The sequence below is a fragment of the Strigops habroptila genome, chromosome 5 (genome assembly GCF_004027225.2).
Source record: "Strigops habroptila isolate Jane chromosome 5, bStrHab1.2.pri, whole genome shotgun sequence".
NCBI lineage: Eukaryota > Metazoa > Chordata > Aves > Psittaciformes > Psittacidae > Strigops > Strigops habroptila.
The window spans coordinates 20,845,942-20,860,035 of record NC_044281.2 but is presented as its reverse complement, the minus strand read 5'-3'; the positions used below and the strand labels follow the sequence as shown (position 1 = coordinate 20,860,035).

At 37.6% G+C, this 14,094-nt stretch overlaps 1 protein-coding gene across 2 annotated transcripts in view; it reads right to left on the bottom strand.

The window, feature by feature from the left end:
* The window catches only part of LRP2 (LDL receptor related protein 2), a 124,736-nt gene that overhangs the window by 6,241 nt on the left and 104,401 nt on the right, over positions 1–14,094 (bottom strand). The window contains exons 65-76 of one of the 2 annotated variants that reach the window (XM_030486367.1): positions 13,866–13,997; positions 12,744–12,875; positions 10,470–10,613; positions 9,488–9,653; positions 8,552–8,680; positions 7,547–7,767; positions 6,927–7,103; positions 6,070–6,189; positions 3,863–3,953; positions 3,213–3,280; positions 2,928–3,048; positions 1,948–2,077 (exon numbers count right to left, since the gene is read on the bottom strand). In XM_030486367.1, the coding sequence (XP_030342227.1) occupies positions 1,948–2,077; positions 2,928–3,048; positions 3,213–3,280; positions 3,863–3,953; positions 6,070–6,189; positions 6,927–7,103; positions 7,547–7,767; positions 8,552–8,680; positions 9,488–9,653; positions 10,470–10,613; positions 12,744–12,875; positions 13,866–13,997 (1,631 nt within the window). The remainder of the gene's footprint in view (positions 1–1,947; positions 2,078–2,927; positions 3,049–3,212; positions 3,281–3,862; positions 3,954–6,069; positions 6,190–6,926; positions 7,104–7,546; positions 7,768–8,551; positions 8,681–9,487; positions 9,654–10,469; positions 10,614–12,743; positions 12,876–13,865; positions 13,998–14,094) is intronic. The other variant, XM_030486368.1, reaches the window with a different exon arrangement.

Genomic DNA, 14,094 nt, shown 5'->3' with positions numbered 1-14,094 from the left:
AAAGATGACTCACAAACCACAACTTCAACAGGGAAGAGATATCAAACGAAGTATAATGTCAAAATAAATATTTCATTTTAGAGACTTCAAAATGACATACAAATTAATAAGCACTATCTGACATATAACAGAATGGGATTTATTCACTCTGTCCTAGCAGGGAGATTGCTATATTTCTTTGAGACAAAGCAGTAGTGAAGCCCCTTAATTATAATAAATCAGTTGTGTCAGAAATAAAATGTTTCACAGTTTTTAGCATATCTTTTATTATAAATCAATACTTTGCCCATGCATGAAGATGACTGTGTGAGTAGAAACTGCTTCACTCACATGGTGCCAAACCCTGAGCTGCAGCTACCACCACAGCAGGTGGGCAAAAGTGCCAAGTTAAGTATTCGTTCAGAAAATATTTTGTGCCGCATACAGATAGCTACCCAGTGCTGGCCAGTTAAGCATCAACAGGTAGAAGGGTAATGAAAGCAAAACCCCACCCAGACCCATTTGTCCTGCTCCTTGTCACAGCCCAATCACAGGAATAGTAGGGAATAACATGGGAATAATACATCATCTAATTCTTTAAACCTACCTCATTTCTACAAACTACTGCTTCATGCCATAAGGCTTCATGCTTTGTGCTATCGGAATATAGCTCTTTACCATACAGCGAACTTGTGTCAGCTCCCTCTAATTAGCCTATCTTAGATAAGAAGAGCCACACTGAAAAATATCCCTCTAGTATCTACAAATGCATATGTGATATTAAAATTTTAGGAGGCACATCCCACAGTTCTTTGCTGCCATAAACCAAACCCTTTGAATTCTTTTCCAGTGAGCTATACAATTTTTTGTTTATGCTCTAAATACATGAGGAGAATTAACGCCACTTATGAAGAAATAGCCTTTGTCCAGACCTCCACACCTGTTGTTAGCAATGCATAAACTACATCAGTTGGACTTCAGTATATCAGTATTAGGCCAGAAAATGGAAAGTACCAGTAAGTTTTCATGCATGAAAAAGATTTGAGGTAATATTCAAGCCTAAAGCTGTTTTCCCAGTATCTACTGAAATGTTCATATGGTAGTTTCATTAGACAAGCTGCCTACTTTAGCAGAGTGTGTTTCTTCATCTAGAAAAAGGTCATATACGTATATTGCGAGCTTATCTTCACTAGCTGTTTCATTTCATACTAATTTACTGACAGTTAAGTCCGTAACTTATCTTTAAAAGTTTAGGAAGCTTCCAGTGTAGACTTTGCAGCAAGTGCTTATTATTCAAAAATTGTTGTGATCTGTTTCCTGTAAGTAAAAACCTTTCATACATTGTACTTCTTGTGGTAAACAGTGGAGTATTTTTTTCTGTGGAAAAACTATAGAGTATAGGAAACAGAAGCATGTGCTATTTCTCAGCTGTGCAAAACAAAACATGGATGAAGTAGAGTTACCCTTTATGATGTCCCCAAAACTATTAAACATTATTTGTTTAAACTTGCTAAAATAAAACACTGTCCCATTTATTATCTGTTGTGCAAAGTAGTGTATCCTTTGGTTAAGCCTGAGTTTTACCTCTGAAGTTTCTAACATACAGTCTGGATCTGAAAACCACCTATTTTAAACAGTTCCATGGAACACAAAGGCCCTCAAAAAATTCCTTGTTGCAATATTTTCATTTGCCTATTCATACCCCGCACAGCCCATGAATATGCCGAAATATATATTCTGCCATATAAATCTTGAGAAAAGTCACATTATTTTGAAGAATAGCCTACGCCTGTCCTTGCCTTCAATTTACAAAAATCTATTTCAGGAAATTATCGATCAATGTTTACTTCTTTTTCTAGAACACATTTATCATCTCACTGTCTTTTTTTACATAAAAGACTTCCCTCTATCAGCTGAAAATGACATTAAAAGAACACAATTTAAAAAAAAATTATTTCAGAACCTTACCATTTGCATTGCTCTGTCTATAGCAGAGTCTCCTCCAAAGCCAGAGACTCCTATGTCCATACTCACATCTGCTCCAGATCGGAAAGTTACTCCATTGCCATTTTCAGTAGATTTTATAAGACTGCTTAAACTAAAAAAACCCCACAAAACAAAAAGCAACAGTCATAAATAATTTTACTTAGTTCAGTGTAATCCTCCAGTGAGGAAGCAGTTATAGCTACATCCACGTTACCGATTACAATGATTTAAGAGCTACTACTGCAAAACTGGTGCAAAGATCATGAAGATACAGCTTTATGCTTTTAAAAAACACATCATTTGCTTAAAGCTAAAAATATTTGAAGGATCATATTCTGACTTTTTTTAAAATAAAATAACTACAAATATTTTTGTTCATTTTCCTTTGATTTAAAGCATCAAGTATTTTTGATTGATATTTCACAAAGCTAGTTTTCAAAACAGGACAAAATGACTGTCAGCATAGCAGCAACCTACAAATAAACTCAGATTTCTTAGGCACTGGAAACAGAAGTTCAGTATACATGCCCCATACTACTTTTAACAGATGAATACTGTGTTGCAGATGAGCTCAACCTTTCAATGCTAACAAGATCTCCTTGACAGAATCATCTTCTGACAAAGTTTCACAAAAAAACAAACTGCATGTAACTATGGTCCTTTGTATCTTTTTGAACTGAATACCCAGTTCCAGATCTGGTAAACAGTCTTCTACATTGCTCATTATTTAAAAGCTAATTTAGAATGTACAAGAGTTTTACAATAGTCCTTTGTTACAAAGTAATGATCAGCTATGATATTACTTAGAATCAAAATCCAGCGGAATTGCTGCAACACTGCACTTCCCATATTCCATCAGAATGGGCACATGGCAAATAAACTGGGGTTTTCAGAAATATTTAGGAACAAACATATAGTTTCAGCACACAGACATTCCAGCTATGAAAGCCTTTAAAACATACCTTGGTAGTTTGGGAAGCGCTGGTAAAAGGGAGCCTGTTCGCCTGTAGTTAAAAAAGCCTCCAACTGCTAAGACTCCAATTATGATGATCAGTATGACTGTCAGCAACACTGCTACTGCTGCTATCAAAGACAGAATAAGAAGCAAACATTCAAGCAAACATAGTTCAGTGTAAAAAAGAGTCCAGAGAATTATAAGTCTGACCCTGAACAGGTATCATAGTGAGGTATTATACAACACATTCTTTAGCTCAAAATACCAAGTGCAATATATACTTGAAGCTTACTTGTTCCGGGAGGCACTCCCGTCGACAATCCTATTTCACAATAATTCCCAGTGTAGCCATAAGAACACCTGTAAAATTAAGGACAGCTGACTGAATGGCTATAATTAAGTCTAGGATCTCAGCTTTATTATTATATTCTGTGATGTTTATCTACATGCCATAAATTTTAACAACATGCTCAGTAATTATATATTTCACTGACTGTAAATACAGTAGGTCTGTCATCTTCATAGAATTAAAAGTGGAAATAAAAAGCACCGAGTCAGAAAACTAGTTACTGAAGTCAAAAGATTTGGTTTCAGTGAAGCATTGGTGGCACCTACTGGCTGTTCCAAGCTACATTTACTGAGCACTACTCCATTGTTACAATTTTTTGGTATAGCCTCTTGCTAGAATCTTCAGAGGTTTGCCTTTCTAGGTTTTTGGGTTTTGTTTTCGTTGTTTGTTTTTCCAAACTGATGCATTTACATTGCTTATTTGCTGATATTTTTATGCATGTATACGTTTTTCTGTGATTGTTACAAACATGCTACTGCAGATGTATGACATCATCCAAAGCACTTGCAACACACTTCAAAGATTTTAATTGCTTTGTGAGACTAAATCAGCACAATCTGACCCAGGACCACCCTAACAACACACTGACTTACTTGCATTTTGGAAGATCACTTTCATCTATATAGCATGTTCCTCCATACATGCACCTGCATGCTGGTGGCATTGTGGGAGGGGATTCAATAGCTGCAAAATTTGAAAGCCACATATGTGTTATCAAGACATCTTCAACAAAAGAAAGACTACCACAGAGCATTTTATTTATCTTTACAGAACTTGTGTGTGCAAACTCACAGGCTACTTTTCAGAAGCTTTGCTTTTAATAGCACATGCATTTGTTGCTCTCATATTTATTTTTCTGCTAAGTTAGCTTGTTTTAACTGAAGTAAAAGCTGTTCTCAGAAAATAACAACTTACCTGACAAAATCAGGCACAGACAACTCAAAAGCTACATGTCCTATCACCTTCTTTTGCCCATGCAATGCAGCCCACCACCACCCTTCAAAACTCTCCATTCAGAAAGCAACAATACTTTATCCCCTTTGCCCAGACTCCTCCAACCAACCAACTGGAAGTTGCACAGAGGGCAAATCTGTGATGCATTTACTTATGAAGAAAAGCAGTGGATGGAAATGCACATGCAGGAGGGCTCTCTAAACTATCATACATCCTGACAGTGAGAACAAGAGAGAAACCCAAAGACCTCGGAGTTTTCTGTCAGTACAGAGCACAGGCTGACAGCTTGGCACCAGGTAGCACAGAAGCCTGTTCTTCATCACGTCAGTGTCTCAGCTGTGCTCCAGGAGCCCTGAGGTGCTCAAGCACCAGTGCTGCCTAAGATGGCCAAAACACAGAGCTATAAAGGTTATTTTAATGCTGACTCAAGTGAAAAAACAAAAAAAAAAAGTGGGGGAAAAACAAAGTGAGAAGTTGTACTAGCCTTCAGTAAGAGCTTTGACAGTCTGTCTTACACTGATAAATTAGATCATAATACTTTTGTCATAAAATTTTTATCAGCCAGAGGTAGAGGAAGTCTGTTGCTACAATGTTCTTCACAGGTAAAACTCCCTTCAAGTAAATGGAACACAAAAAGGGAAAATACAGAAATCTTACAGGCTATGTTTCTCAGTAACTGCAACATGGGGAAAGGATCAAATAAACCAAATCTATATATAAAAGCTATGTTTGGTCAGTACATTCAGTTATGGCAGTCACAGCTCACTTTCCTTAATGTCAAGGTAAAAACTGAAGTTCAAATATGGGGACAGTACTCAATATCCTATCTGCTGTATCCATCTCTTCATCAAAATAAGGTCAAGCAGAGTTTTGTTAATTCCTGGACATTTTATGTAAATCAGTTTCAGCAAAGAATAACAAATGTAGTGTCTTTAGAGCAATAAACAACCAGTAGCAAATGCAATCAACAGTGTTATTGATCCTAATTTAAATATGTATTTCACAATTCCATTCACTACTACATAGAATTATTATTAATTATTACGTCATATTACTAGCTCCTCTTTCTGCAGCTCACAGCATGTGTAATGCAAAAAGAAGAGCATTCAGAAAAGATTAACCATGGAAAAGATATCAGACAATGTTATAAAGCATAATTTATTAGAGATATGTTGGAAGGACAAGTACAAGGACATCTGGCTACTACCCTCATCACGGTAAACTAAGAATGCAGACTCTCAGCTAGAGAAATATAACTCCTGCAGTGGTATGCTCTTTCTCCTCAGGAAAGGCTGAGCAATTCTATTTTATTGGCGCTCCTGAAAGCACTGTGGGGGCTCTGCTGCAATGCAACAACCAAGCACTAAATTCTAGTGTTTAAGAGACACTAGATCATTATCTAGAAATTACCTCTGTTCACACTATGAGTACTGTAAGCTTTGTTTCAAGTTTCTGTTGTATTCTGTTACACTGATCAAATAAAACCTTGTATAAAATTGTAAACATAATTGTGAGCCATAATTTTTTACAAATTCTCTAGTTCTGAGATCAATGAATTTGAAAGAAAGTCAAACATTTTGGAATTTTGAAACAAAAATCAGAAATCGTGACGATTTTGCTACTGGGTCTGGGTCGGAGTGATGCATCTATAACCATTTTACAAATTACATGCAAAGAGATGATGACAAATCAGTCATAGCTGGGAATAAAAGCCAGATGTTCTGACTTACCAACATCTCTTATATCAGTTAGCTCATCTCTCTATATTTGTAATTCAGTAATGGATTTGCACTCCTAAAGAAAAGCCTCCTTTTTCTTTCATTTCCAATTTGACAAATTATTTTACCTGCATCACACTCTGTGCTGCTGCCTTCTATGAATCGAGTCCCTTGCGGACAAGTGCAGGTGTAGCCTCCTGGTCTCAGCAAGCAGAGGTGGCTGCAGACATCTTTACAAGGATTAGGCACTGGGAAAGAATAAAAAGAAAAGAAAAAGTGATAAGGCAGTTGAAGAAGCAATGCAGCATATTCCTGAGGTAAGGCAGAGCAGTTCCATAGTCAGTAGTGTACCTCATCAATATCACATACCAAAAATCTAAACATTTTAAAAACAACTGATGCCCAAATACCACATTTATATTAAAACCTTCTCTCTGCCTTTTCTTACATTCTTATGGGAGAGACCATGGCTGTTGGGAGCCATCGTAGCACCAAGAAGAAACTGAACAACTCCAAGCAATATGGAGCTTTCTAGCTTTCTGATTCTGAAAACTAAAACACCTTTAAAAGAGGGGCATGCTGGATGTTCCTCTGGACATCCTCCCCTGTGATTACTGTGAACATGTCACAGCTGAAATCCCCTTTGGAGGCAGCATTAAATGGCCAGCAATTTGTACGTTACAGGATAAATTCATATTGTCACTGCCACTTCTGTGACAACTCCATGATGGAGGAGAAGAGGAGAAAGAACAGGGTCATAATTTAGAACTGAGATTGAGAGCAGTGTGTGATGTTCAACTGCTGATTTCACATTGGGTGTGCAGAAAACACCTGTCAGCCTCTATTCCATTTTCAGGTTTCCAGAAATTAATATTATCACATACTGATAGATGCATTATCAGAAGATTACTAACCTCTTTGAAGGCATCAATGCCAACTTTGATTTTATAGCAAGGAATTGCTCACCAGGATACTGGTTACCTACCTGACTGATTGTATCTGTGCTGGTGATAGATGCGCACTTGGGTAAGCCATGGATTTACGGTCAGCACTTTCACTTTTTCTCCACTTCCAAATTTATCTTTCTTCCAGACTTCTCCTCGTTCCTTAGCTATCCAATATAAATGGCCTTCAAAGACATCTAGGCTGTATGGACTGCCTACTTCTCAAAGGAACCAAACAATAGACTATTAGCAAGCAAATCTGTAGCAGAAGCAATAAAACTGCTATTCTTCTTCAGCTTAAATATATCACCTAATCCCTTCATTTTAAGACATTTGCAGCTATATATATACATCCTCATGTGCCTGACTACTTCATGTCACTATACCTGCAGACTGCTTAATAATATACATTAAAAAAGCAAGAATCCAATTTTCCACGTTGTCCCCTATTTGGGTCATGTAAATTACTCTCAGAGAATTTAGTTACCAGGCATCATGAGCTCTGAACCTGATGTGCCATTTATCCCTGTACAAAGGAGGAGAAAACACTAGCAAGATTTACTCTTTGAAAAGCTCCCGAAGCTAGTCCCATGTGTGGAGCCCAAGTGCTTGTTAGCATACATCTTGGTTACTATTACATTAATTGCATCTAAGTTCTTACCTCCATGCAATACTATGGTTCTGTCTGTCCCATCAGGTCTCATGGATTCAATAATATTTTCCTTAGAATCACTCCAGTAGATCCTATCATTGTTCAAATAATCAATAGAAAGACCTGTTGGCCAGCCAAGGTCTTCAGAGACTAGAGTCTGCCTTTGTTGTCCATCCATCCAGGCACATTCAATCTTTGGATGCCTTCCCCAATCAGTCCAATACATGAGCCTGAAAGGATAGAACCAGAATTTAAAGCGGTTCAGAATCTGGTCACCATGATCATCCTTTAGAGTTTCATGGAAAGGTCAGTTGTGATACAGAAAGCTGTTCAGCAAACATTTTGCAGATAATGATCAGGAAAGTCACAGAATCCACTGAACAAGCTTGTTTGAAGTACAAAAGATAAACACTAAAAGAAGAATGTTTTCATCTTGCATCCTGATTTGGAGAGACAGTGGTTTTAGTGATGGTTTCTTATTCTCAGTGGAAGAAAAATGACTGTGAACACTGAACACCCCATCAGTCATAAGAAAGCTGCAGAGCCCAGATGACTTCAGGGAGCTGTGCTGCTTTAATCCCAGCTGAGAGAATCACATATCACAGTATCTGGTGATCTGCCAATAATACAAGATGTAGAAAGCACAGCTATTGAATGTACCAGCAGCTTTACATTGTCTTACACTTTGAAGGAGGCTATGTCTGTATTGCTTGGAGCTGGTAAAGAGACATTCCCATTTATTTCCCTATTTCAGTAGTAACAGAGAAATTCACTGGGCACACAGTACTGTAGAAAGGAAATCTTAATTTTTTTATTTGACCTACCTGGCGTTGTCACCAATACAAGCACCCATATGAAATCTAATCCTAAAATAACTTCTCATGTACACAAATTTCCTAACATTAGCAAAGGAAAACTTCAGAAAGCATTCCCTTAGTCTTTCCTGTGAAGTTTGGGGGGGGTTTGGTATTCAATAGCATTGAGAGTAATTCTGGGAAGCCCCGTAGTACTTACCCACGTTTTGGATTGACAGCAATAGCTGCTGGTTGATCCAATAAAGAAAAGATAAGCCATTTTCTGTACCGTCCATCTAATTTTGCCACCTCTATGCGATTAGTCCCTGCATCAGTCCAGTAAAGATGTCTGAATTACAGAAAACACAAAACATTCCAAAAGTAAAGAGTTCACACTTGGGAGAGGAATTAAAAAAAAAAAAAAAAAAAAAAAATTTAGAAAAGCTGTATCAAACCCAAAGAAAATTAATATAATGAAGCTGCATTGATCATATCTGAAATGTAAAGTATTCATCCACTTAGTTGATAACTATGTGACAAAGGGGAAGCAGATAGCTAAGTTCCTTCTTTTATTTTTCAGCTTTCCAGAAACATCACGCTTTACTATGATCTCAACATCCTTCCTCTTCACCCTTTTGACAGCACTACATTCAAAATTTGTCAATAGCGTTCAGAGAATTGACTCACCTCTATAACCTCTGTTCATTCAGCTTCAAACAGAATCCCGGCTACATTTAATCATCACTATCTACAGCCACCAGAATCCTCTCAGCAGTATATCAAATGAACTACAGCTATGCCTGTCCATCATATCCTTTTAACATTGCAACATCAGAGTCAAACTTCCAAAAGTCATAGAAGAATTCATCTGACATGAAGGCCAGTGTATTACCACTTTACTGATGCACAACTGATCTGCCAGTTGTGAAGTAATGCAAGTTTCTTCAGAGAATACGTGATGCCATCAGCAACATGCATTTTACCTAATAAGCTGCTGTCTGGGCAAACAGAGCTTACTGTGTTCTTCTCAACTACCTGGAGACTAGATATCTTCTAAGACAGTTCATGAAGGAGAAAAAAGTGGATTTTGCACTGCCTGATCAGTCCCTTGACACATTCAATGTACAACATTTTTCTAGCTTTTCAGTGCACTTACCTTCCAACCCAGTCAACAGCTAACCCATCAGGATTAACTATATATTTGAGATTCAAGTCAACTTCCTTTGTAGGATTGTTCCTACTGCTGTCAAACGTGGGCAGATAAGCCCGTTTGATGGCTCCAAACTCAGAACCCTGTCCCAGTATGCTGAAGTACACAATACCTTCAAAAAAGATTACAAAGATAATTTTTAATGTCTAGTTATTCCATAGTTTTGGAAAATTCTAATCTTTCTGAAGTTCTTACGTGAAAATACCAAATCCATTTATTTATAAATAACATGGAGTCATCTGTTCAATTAAATTACATTGTGTCAGTGCGTTTCTTTTTAAGCCATTTTTTGATTAAGCCATTTCTCATAGGTAAGACATGCATCTAAAATCATCCTGATTTGGATTATCAAGAAATACGTATCCCATTTTTCAAGAGTAGAACATCTTAGCTCTGAAGCCATTGCATATTATTTTGAGAGTAATTTAGACTCTCATGACCCTAAGGAGCAAGTATGGCCCAGGGCAGCGGCCCTGTGAAAAAGGCAAAAGCATGGAAGCCAATAAAGAGCCAAAGATATAAACTAATATAGGGATCTACTGGCTGCTACTGCTTCGGATAAGGAATAGCTCTTGCAAGACAAGCCAGGTTTGGGGACCTGTCGCAGGCAGAGGAAAAGGAAGGGGTTCATTTATACTAATCCTCTATTACTGCATAATCCTAAAGACCCACAATTCCACAGCTGAACTCACACCAAAACAAAAGGAAAAAAAACAGAACAAAACCTAGCTATACTAAATTAAAGTATTAAAAGGAACTGCACTGATGGTCAGAATGAGTAGAGGGGAGGGACACAGTCAACCAAGACCTGGCCAGTTAATCTAATTTCATTTTGAGTTCTAGTGTAAATTAAATACCTATGCTGCAGGAATGCATTTTTTCACCCAACCATTGCATGGTTGAGTATTAATGTTCTACACATACTCACTCAGGCCTATCCCTTCAGGGTCCCAATCATAATCCAGAGCTTGGATGCGCTCCTGGTTATCGATGTAGTCAGAGTACTGTTCTGATGAGATATTGTATCTTCGAATCCGCACATTATCTGGCAGCAGTAACAGTGGAGGATTACCTGGGAAACAATCAAAACAATCATGAATTTTTTTTTCATGTATTTCATTTCAGAAGAAACAGATGAAAGTCACTTCTGGTCAAAACTAAACTGGGGTTTCACAAGTTCTGTCTGCATAAAAAACAGGCGGAACACAGGGCCACTTCTAAAGCTTCAGAGGTATTCAAATTTATTAGCTTTGGAAAAATCATTAAAACCTCTGGAAATGCTTACTGATAGTATTATCCTTTTCACCATAGATTTTGTGCAGTAGTAATCATTAAGAGAGAATTACTCAAATATTCTTAAACATTACAGTGTTGGCATATCACCACTTCATCTCAAAACCAGAATGCAGCTATACACTATGTGGTTCAGCTCCCCCTCTCAAAAGTACAGGACAAAATTTTGCAAGTCCCAGTACCTTGAGCCATGTCCTGAGTTGTTCTACCTGAAAGTCTTTAAATCCTAATGTCTCCACATTCAGATGAATGTTCTTGTACCCACAGGTTAGTTTGGGGCCAGCGTCAATACTCTAACTTGACTATAGGGACTATCAGTCCCACCTGGCTGATTTTGGTGGCAAGAAAATTTAATTGTTTGGCTCTTTTGCTAAGAACATAGACGAGTTGGGAGTCATGGACTTGAATCCTAGTCCTTCTTCCAGAGAAGAAGTTCTCCTACATTAATCACATCTTCACAGAGCTAATAAGAAATGACTAGTCCTTTGGCAAAAAAAGAAAAAACTCATTTAACAGTGCCTTTTCCAACTAAGAATGCGCCATTTCCTATGAGGTGTTCATTTGAACACAATCCTTTTCACTCTAAGCCACGCCTGACTATGGGAGAATAAGTCAAGTGACTATTCTCTAACAAACATACAATTCAGTATAGAAATTGACAGCATTCTCAATACATGTGGTATTACAGGAAAAAGGGGGCCTAATACCCTATGCGTGTTCTGAAAATGCCTACTGATCAGGCCTGCAGCAGACACAGGCAAAAAAAGCCCTCACTCACGAGTGCTGTGAGTTTATCCTACAAAGAGTGGTAGAGTTCTGGGCATACACAGCAGTGGAACTTTACACACAACAAACTTGACGATGTTAACAGCTACAATCACATTATCTTCTACCACTTATCCTTGAAAAATCTGGGTGTCTAGATGCTTCCTGAATAGAGCCTGTGGAGAAGGGTTTCACAGAATTATATCTCTGACACAGGCACATAAAGAGACCACCAGGCAGAAACTCAGGTGCAGATGCCCATTTGTATTTCTAGTCTCATGCTCAAGAGTAAATATTTGCTGAATTAGGCACGTGGACTGGAAACTGGAGACTGCATTTTCTTGTATCATTTCTCATACTACAAATAATTTTTTGGTTTTAAAACCTTCAGCAGCATGCAGTTTTGCCTACAGGCATTCTGTTTTGAAGATTTTACTATTTGACTGAGTACACCATGTTTCTATCACGTATCTCTTAAAGCTGCTAAAGTGTAAGAAGTGTAAATAATTTTCTAAATACAATATTGTTTCTGTCTTTTATATAATACTGCTGCATTGTCACTTTTTTCTATTTTCTTTGTCTCTATTATCAGTATTCTATTATTTTCTGTATCAACTCTCTACCTATTCAATGACTGTCACACAATGTAGCCACTGAGGTACGGTAAAAAGCCAATGATTGACATTAAACATTGGCCAATGTCCTTCTGTTTGTGTGCATCAGTCCATGAACAATGAACGGCAATCTGTCATCAAACTGCCTTTGATTTGTATCAGTTTAATGCAACTTTCTTCTGATGCAGTATTTTGTTAAGAAAACCTAAACTTCAGGAATAGGCAACAATAATTTCCTTCTGATGACAGCCACAGCATAAGCAGGGTTTTTTTTCTGATGAAAATTTCAACAGAAAGGCAGGCATGCATCTAAATCAAGATATTATTTTTAATGATTACAGTTGGCAGCAGAGATGAACACTTATATTCCTGGTTATGGAATGGGTAGAATACACAGATAATATGTTACAGAATAAAGTTTGGTTTTCATTATTCCCTTCATAAAAACCCCAGAAGATTATATTCTTTAAGTTGCTACACTCCACTTGCTTTTTCCAGGTAGCAATCAATCTTAGTATCAGTTAACATACCATTAGCTGCACACTGTTTCCCTTGTTGATCACCCACAGACCTGAAGCCATCTGCACAGAAACATTCATAGCTTCCTTTGGAATTCTTGCAGTCCTGGGTGCATGTTCCAAAGATCTCACACTCATTGATATCTAGACAGAGGTAGAGAAAAGATTTCTAGAGCTTAATGTCTTTCTTCCACATGCTGGTCATCTTTACTCTGTGAAATGGTCAGTTTGTCCCTTCCCCACATACTCTAAAAGATTAGTGACCTCATATGTGATCTTTAACATCCACATCTGTTATCTAACAGAACTGATCTACTGCTTAACATGTCTTAACTAGAGACTGCTAGTAACTGCATTCCTCCTGCTTATCAGATTGCTTTTCAGAGAGACATTTTTTACCATGTTATTTTATGTTATATCACCAAGGAAAGACAAAAATGAGGCATGACTACAATGACATGCAAGAGCAAAGCCTTGAAATGCTGAAGCAAAGATACCTAGTCCTCAGAAACATCAGCACCAGGAAGGAAAGGGAGGCCTTAGATGATGTTTGATAAAACTATACAAATTGTCCACAAGAGCTGGAAGCAACGAATGGAAGTATTGAAACATACTGAAACATACTGAAATGGTTACAGTGAAGGTACTATACTGCATGACCATGTACAATGGCCTTTGGGTAGACTCCTCACTATATTTTACCAGTGCAAATTTATGGCACAACAGACGTTTACTGTAGGCCTGTTTGGAAGCAGAACAGGAGGAGAGCACAAGCTTCAGTATGTTCTCTTTCAGCAAGAAAAAACAAAAGGAAAACAAACAAACAGAAGTCCAGCAAATTTCTGTCCCTCGGATTGCAAAGATGTGACAAAACCTATATACAGTAAAGCAAAAACATACACCTACAGCCACCAAAAGCTTAAAACAAGTCTGAACTGTGGAGCCAGTTCTTTGTTGAATGAGGTCTGCATGTTAGAAAACATGATTCATCAGCAAAACAATTTCGGAAGCATCTGTTCAATGTATAACAGTCCTGTTTGTTAGAATGCAAAAATAGGTAGTCACATTAGGATGATGAAGTGACAGGTCACTGAACACTTAACAGTGAGAAGATATTTAGAAGATTGAAAATACCATCACAGGAGTTTCTGTTAGTTTCACTGGCCTTGTACCCTGGCCTACAGGAACAGATAAAGCCTCCTTCATTCAGGTTGGTACAGTTATGTTCGCAGATATTTTCTGCACAAGTTCGCTCTGTTCCAGGATCTAGGAAAAAAATAAAAACACAAAAAATTATACAATTACAGTAAAAAACCCAAACTGATGAGGGGGGTGTCATCGTTTTTATCATTACGATAACTGA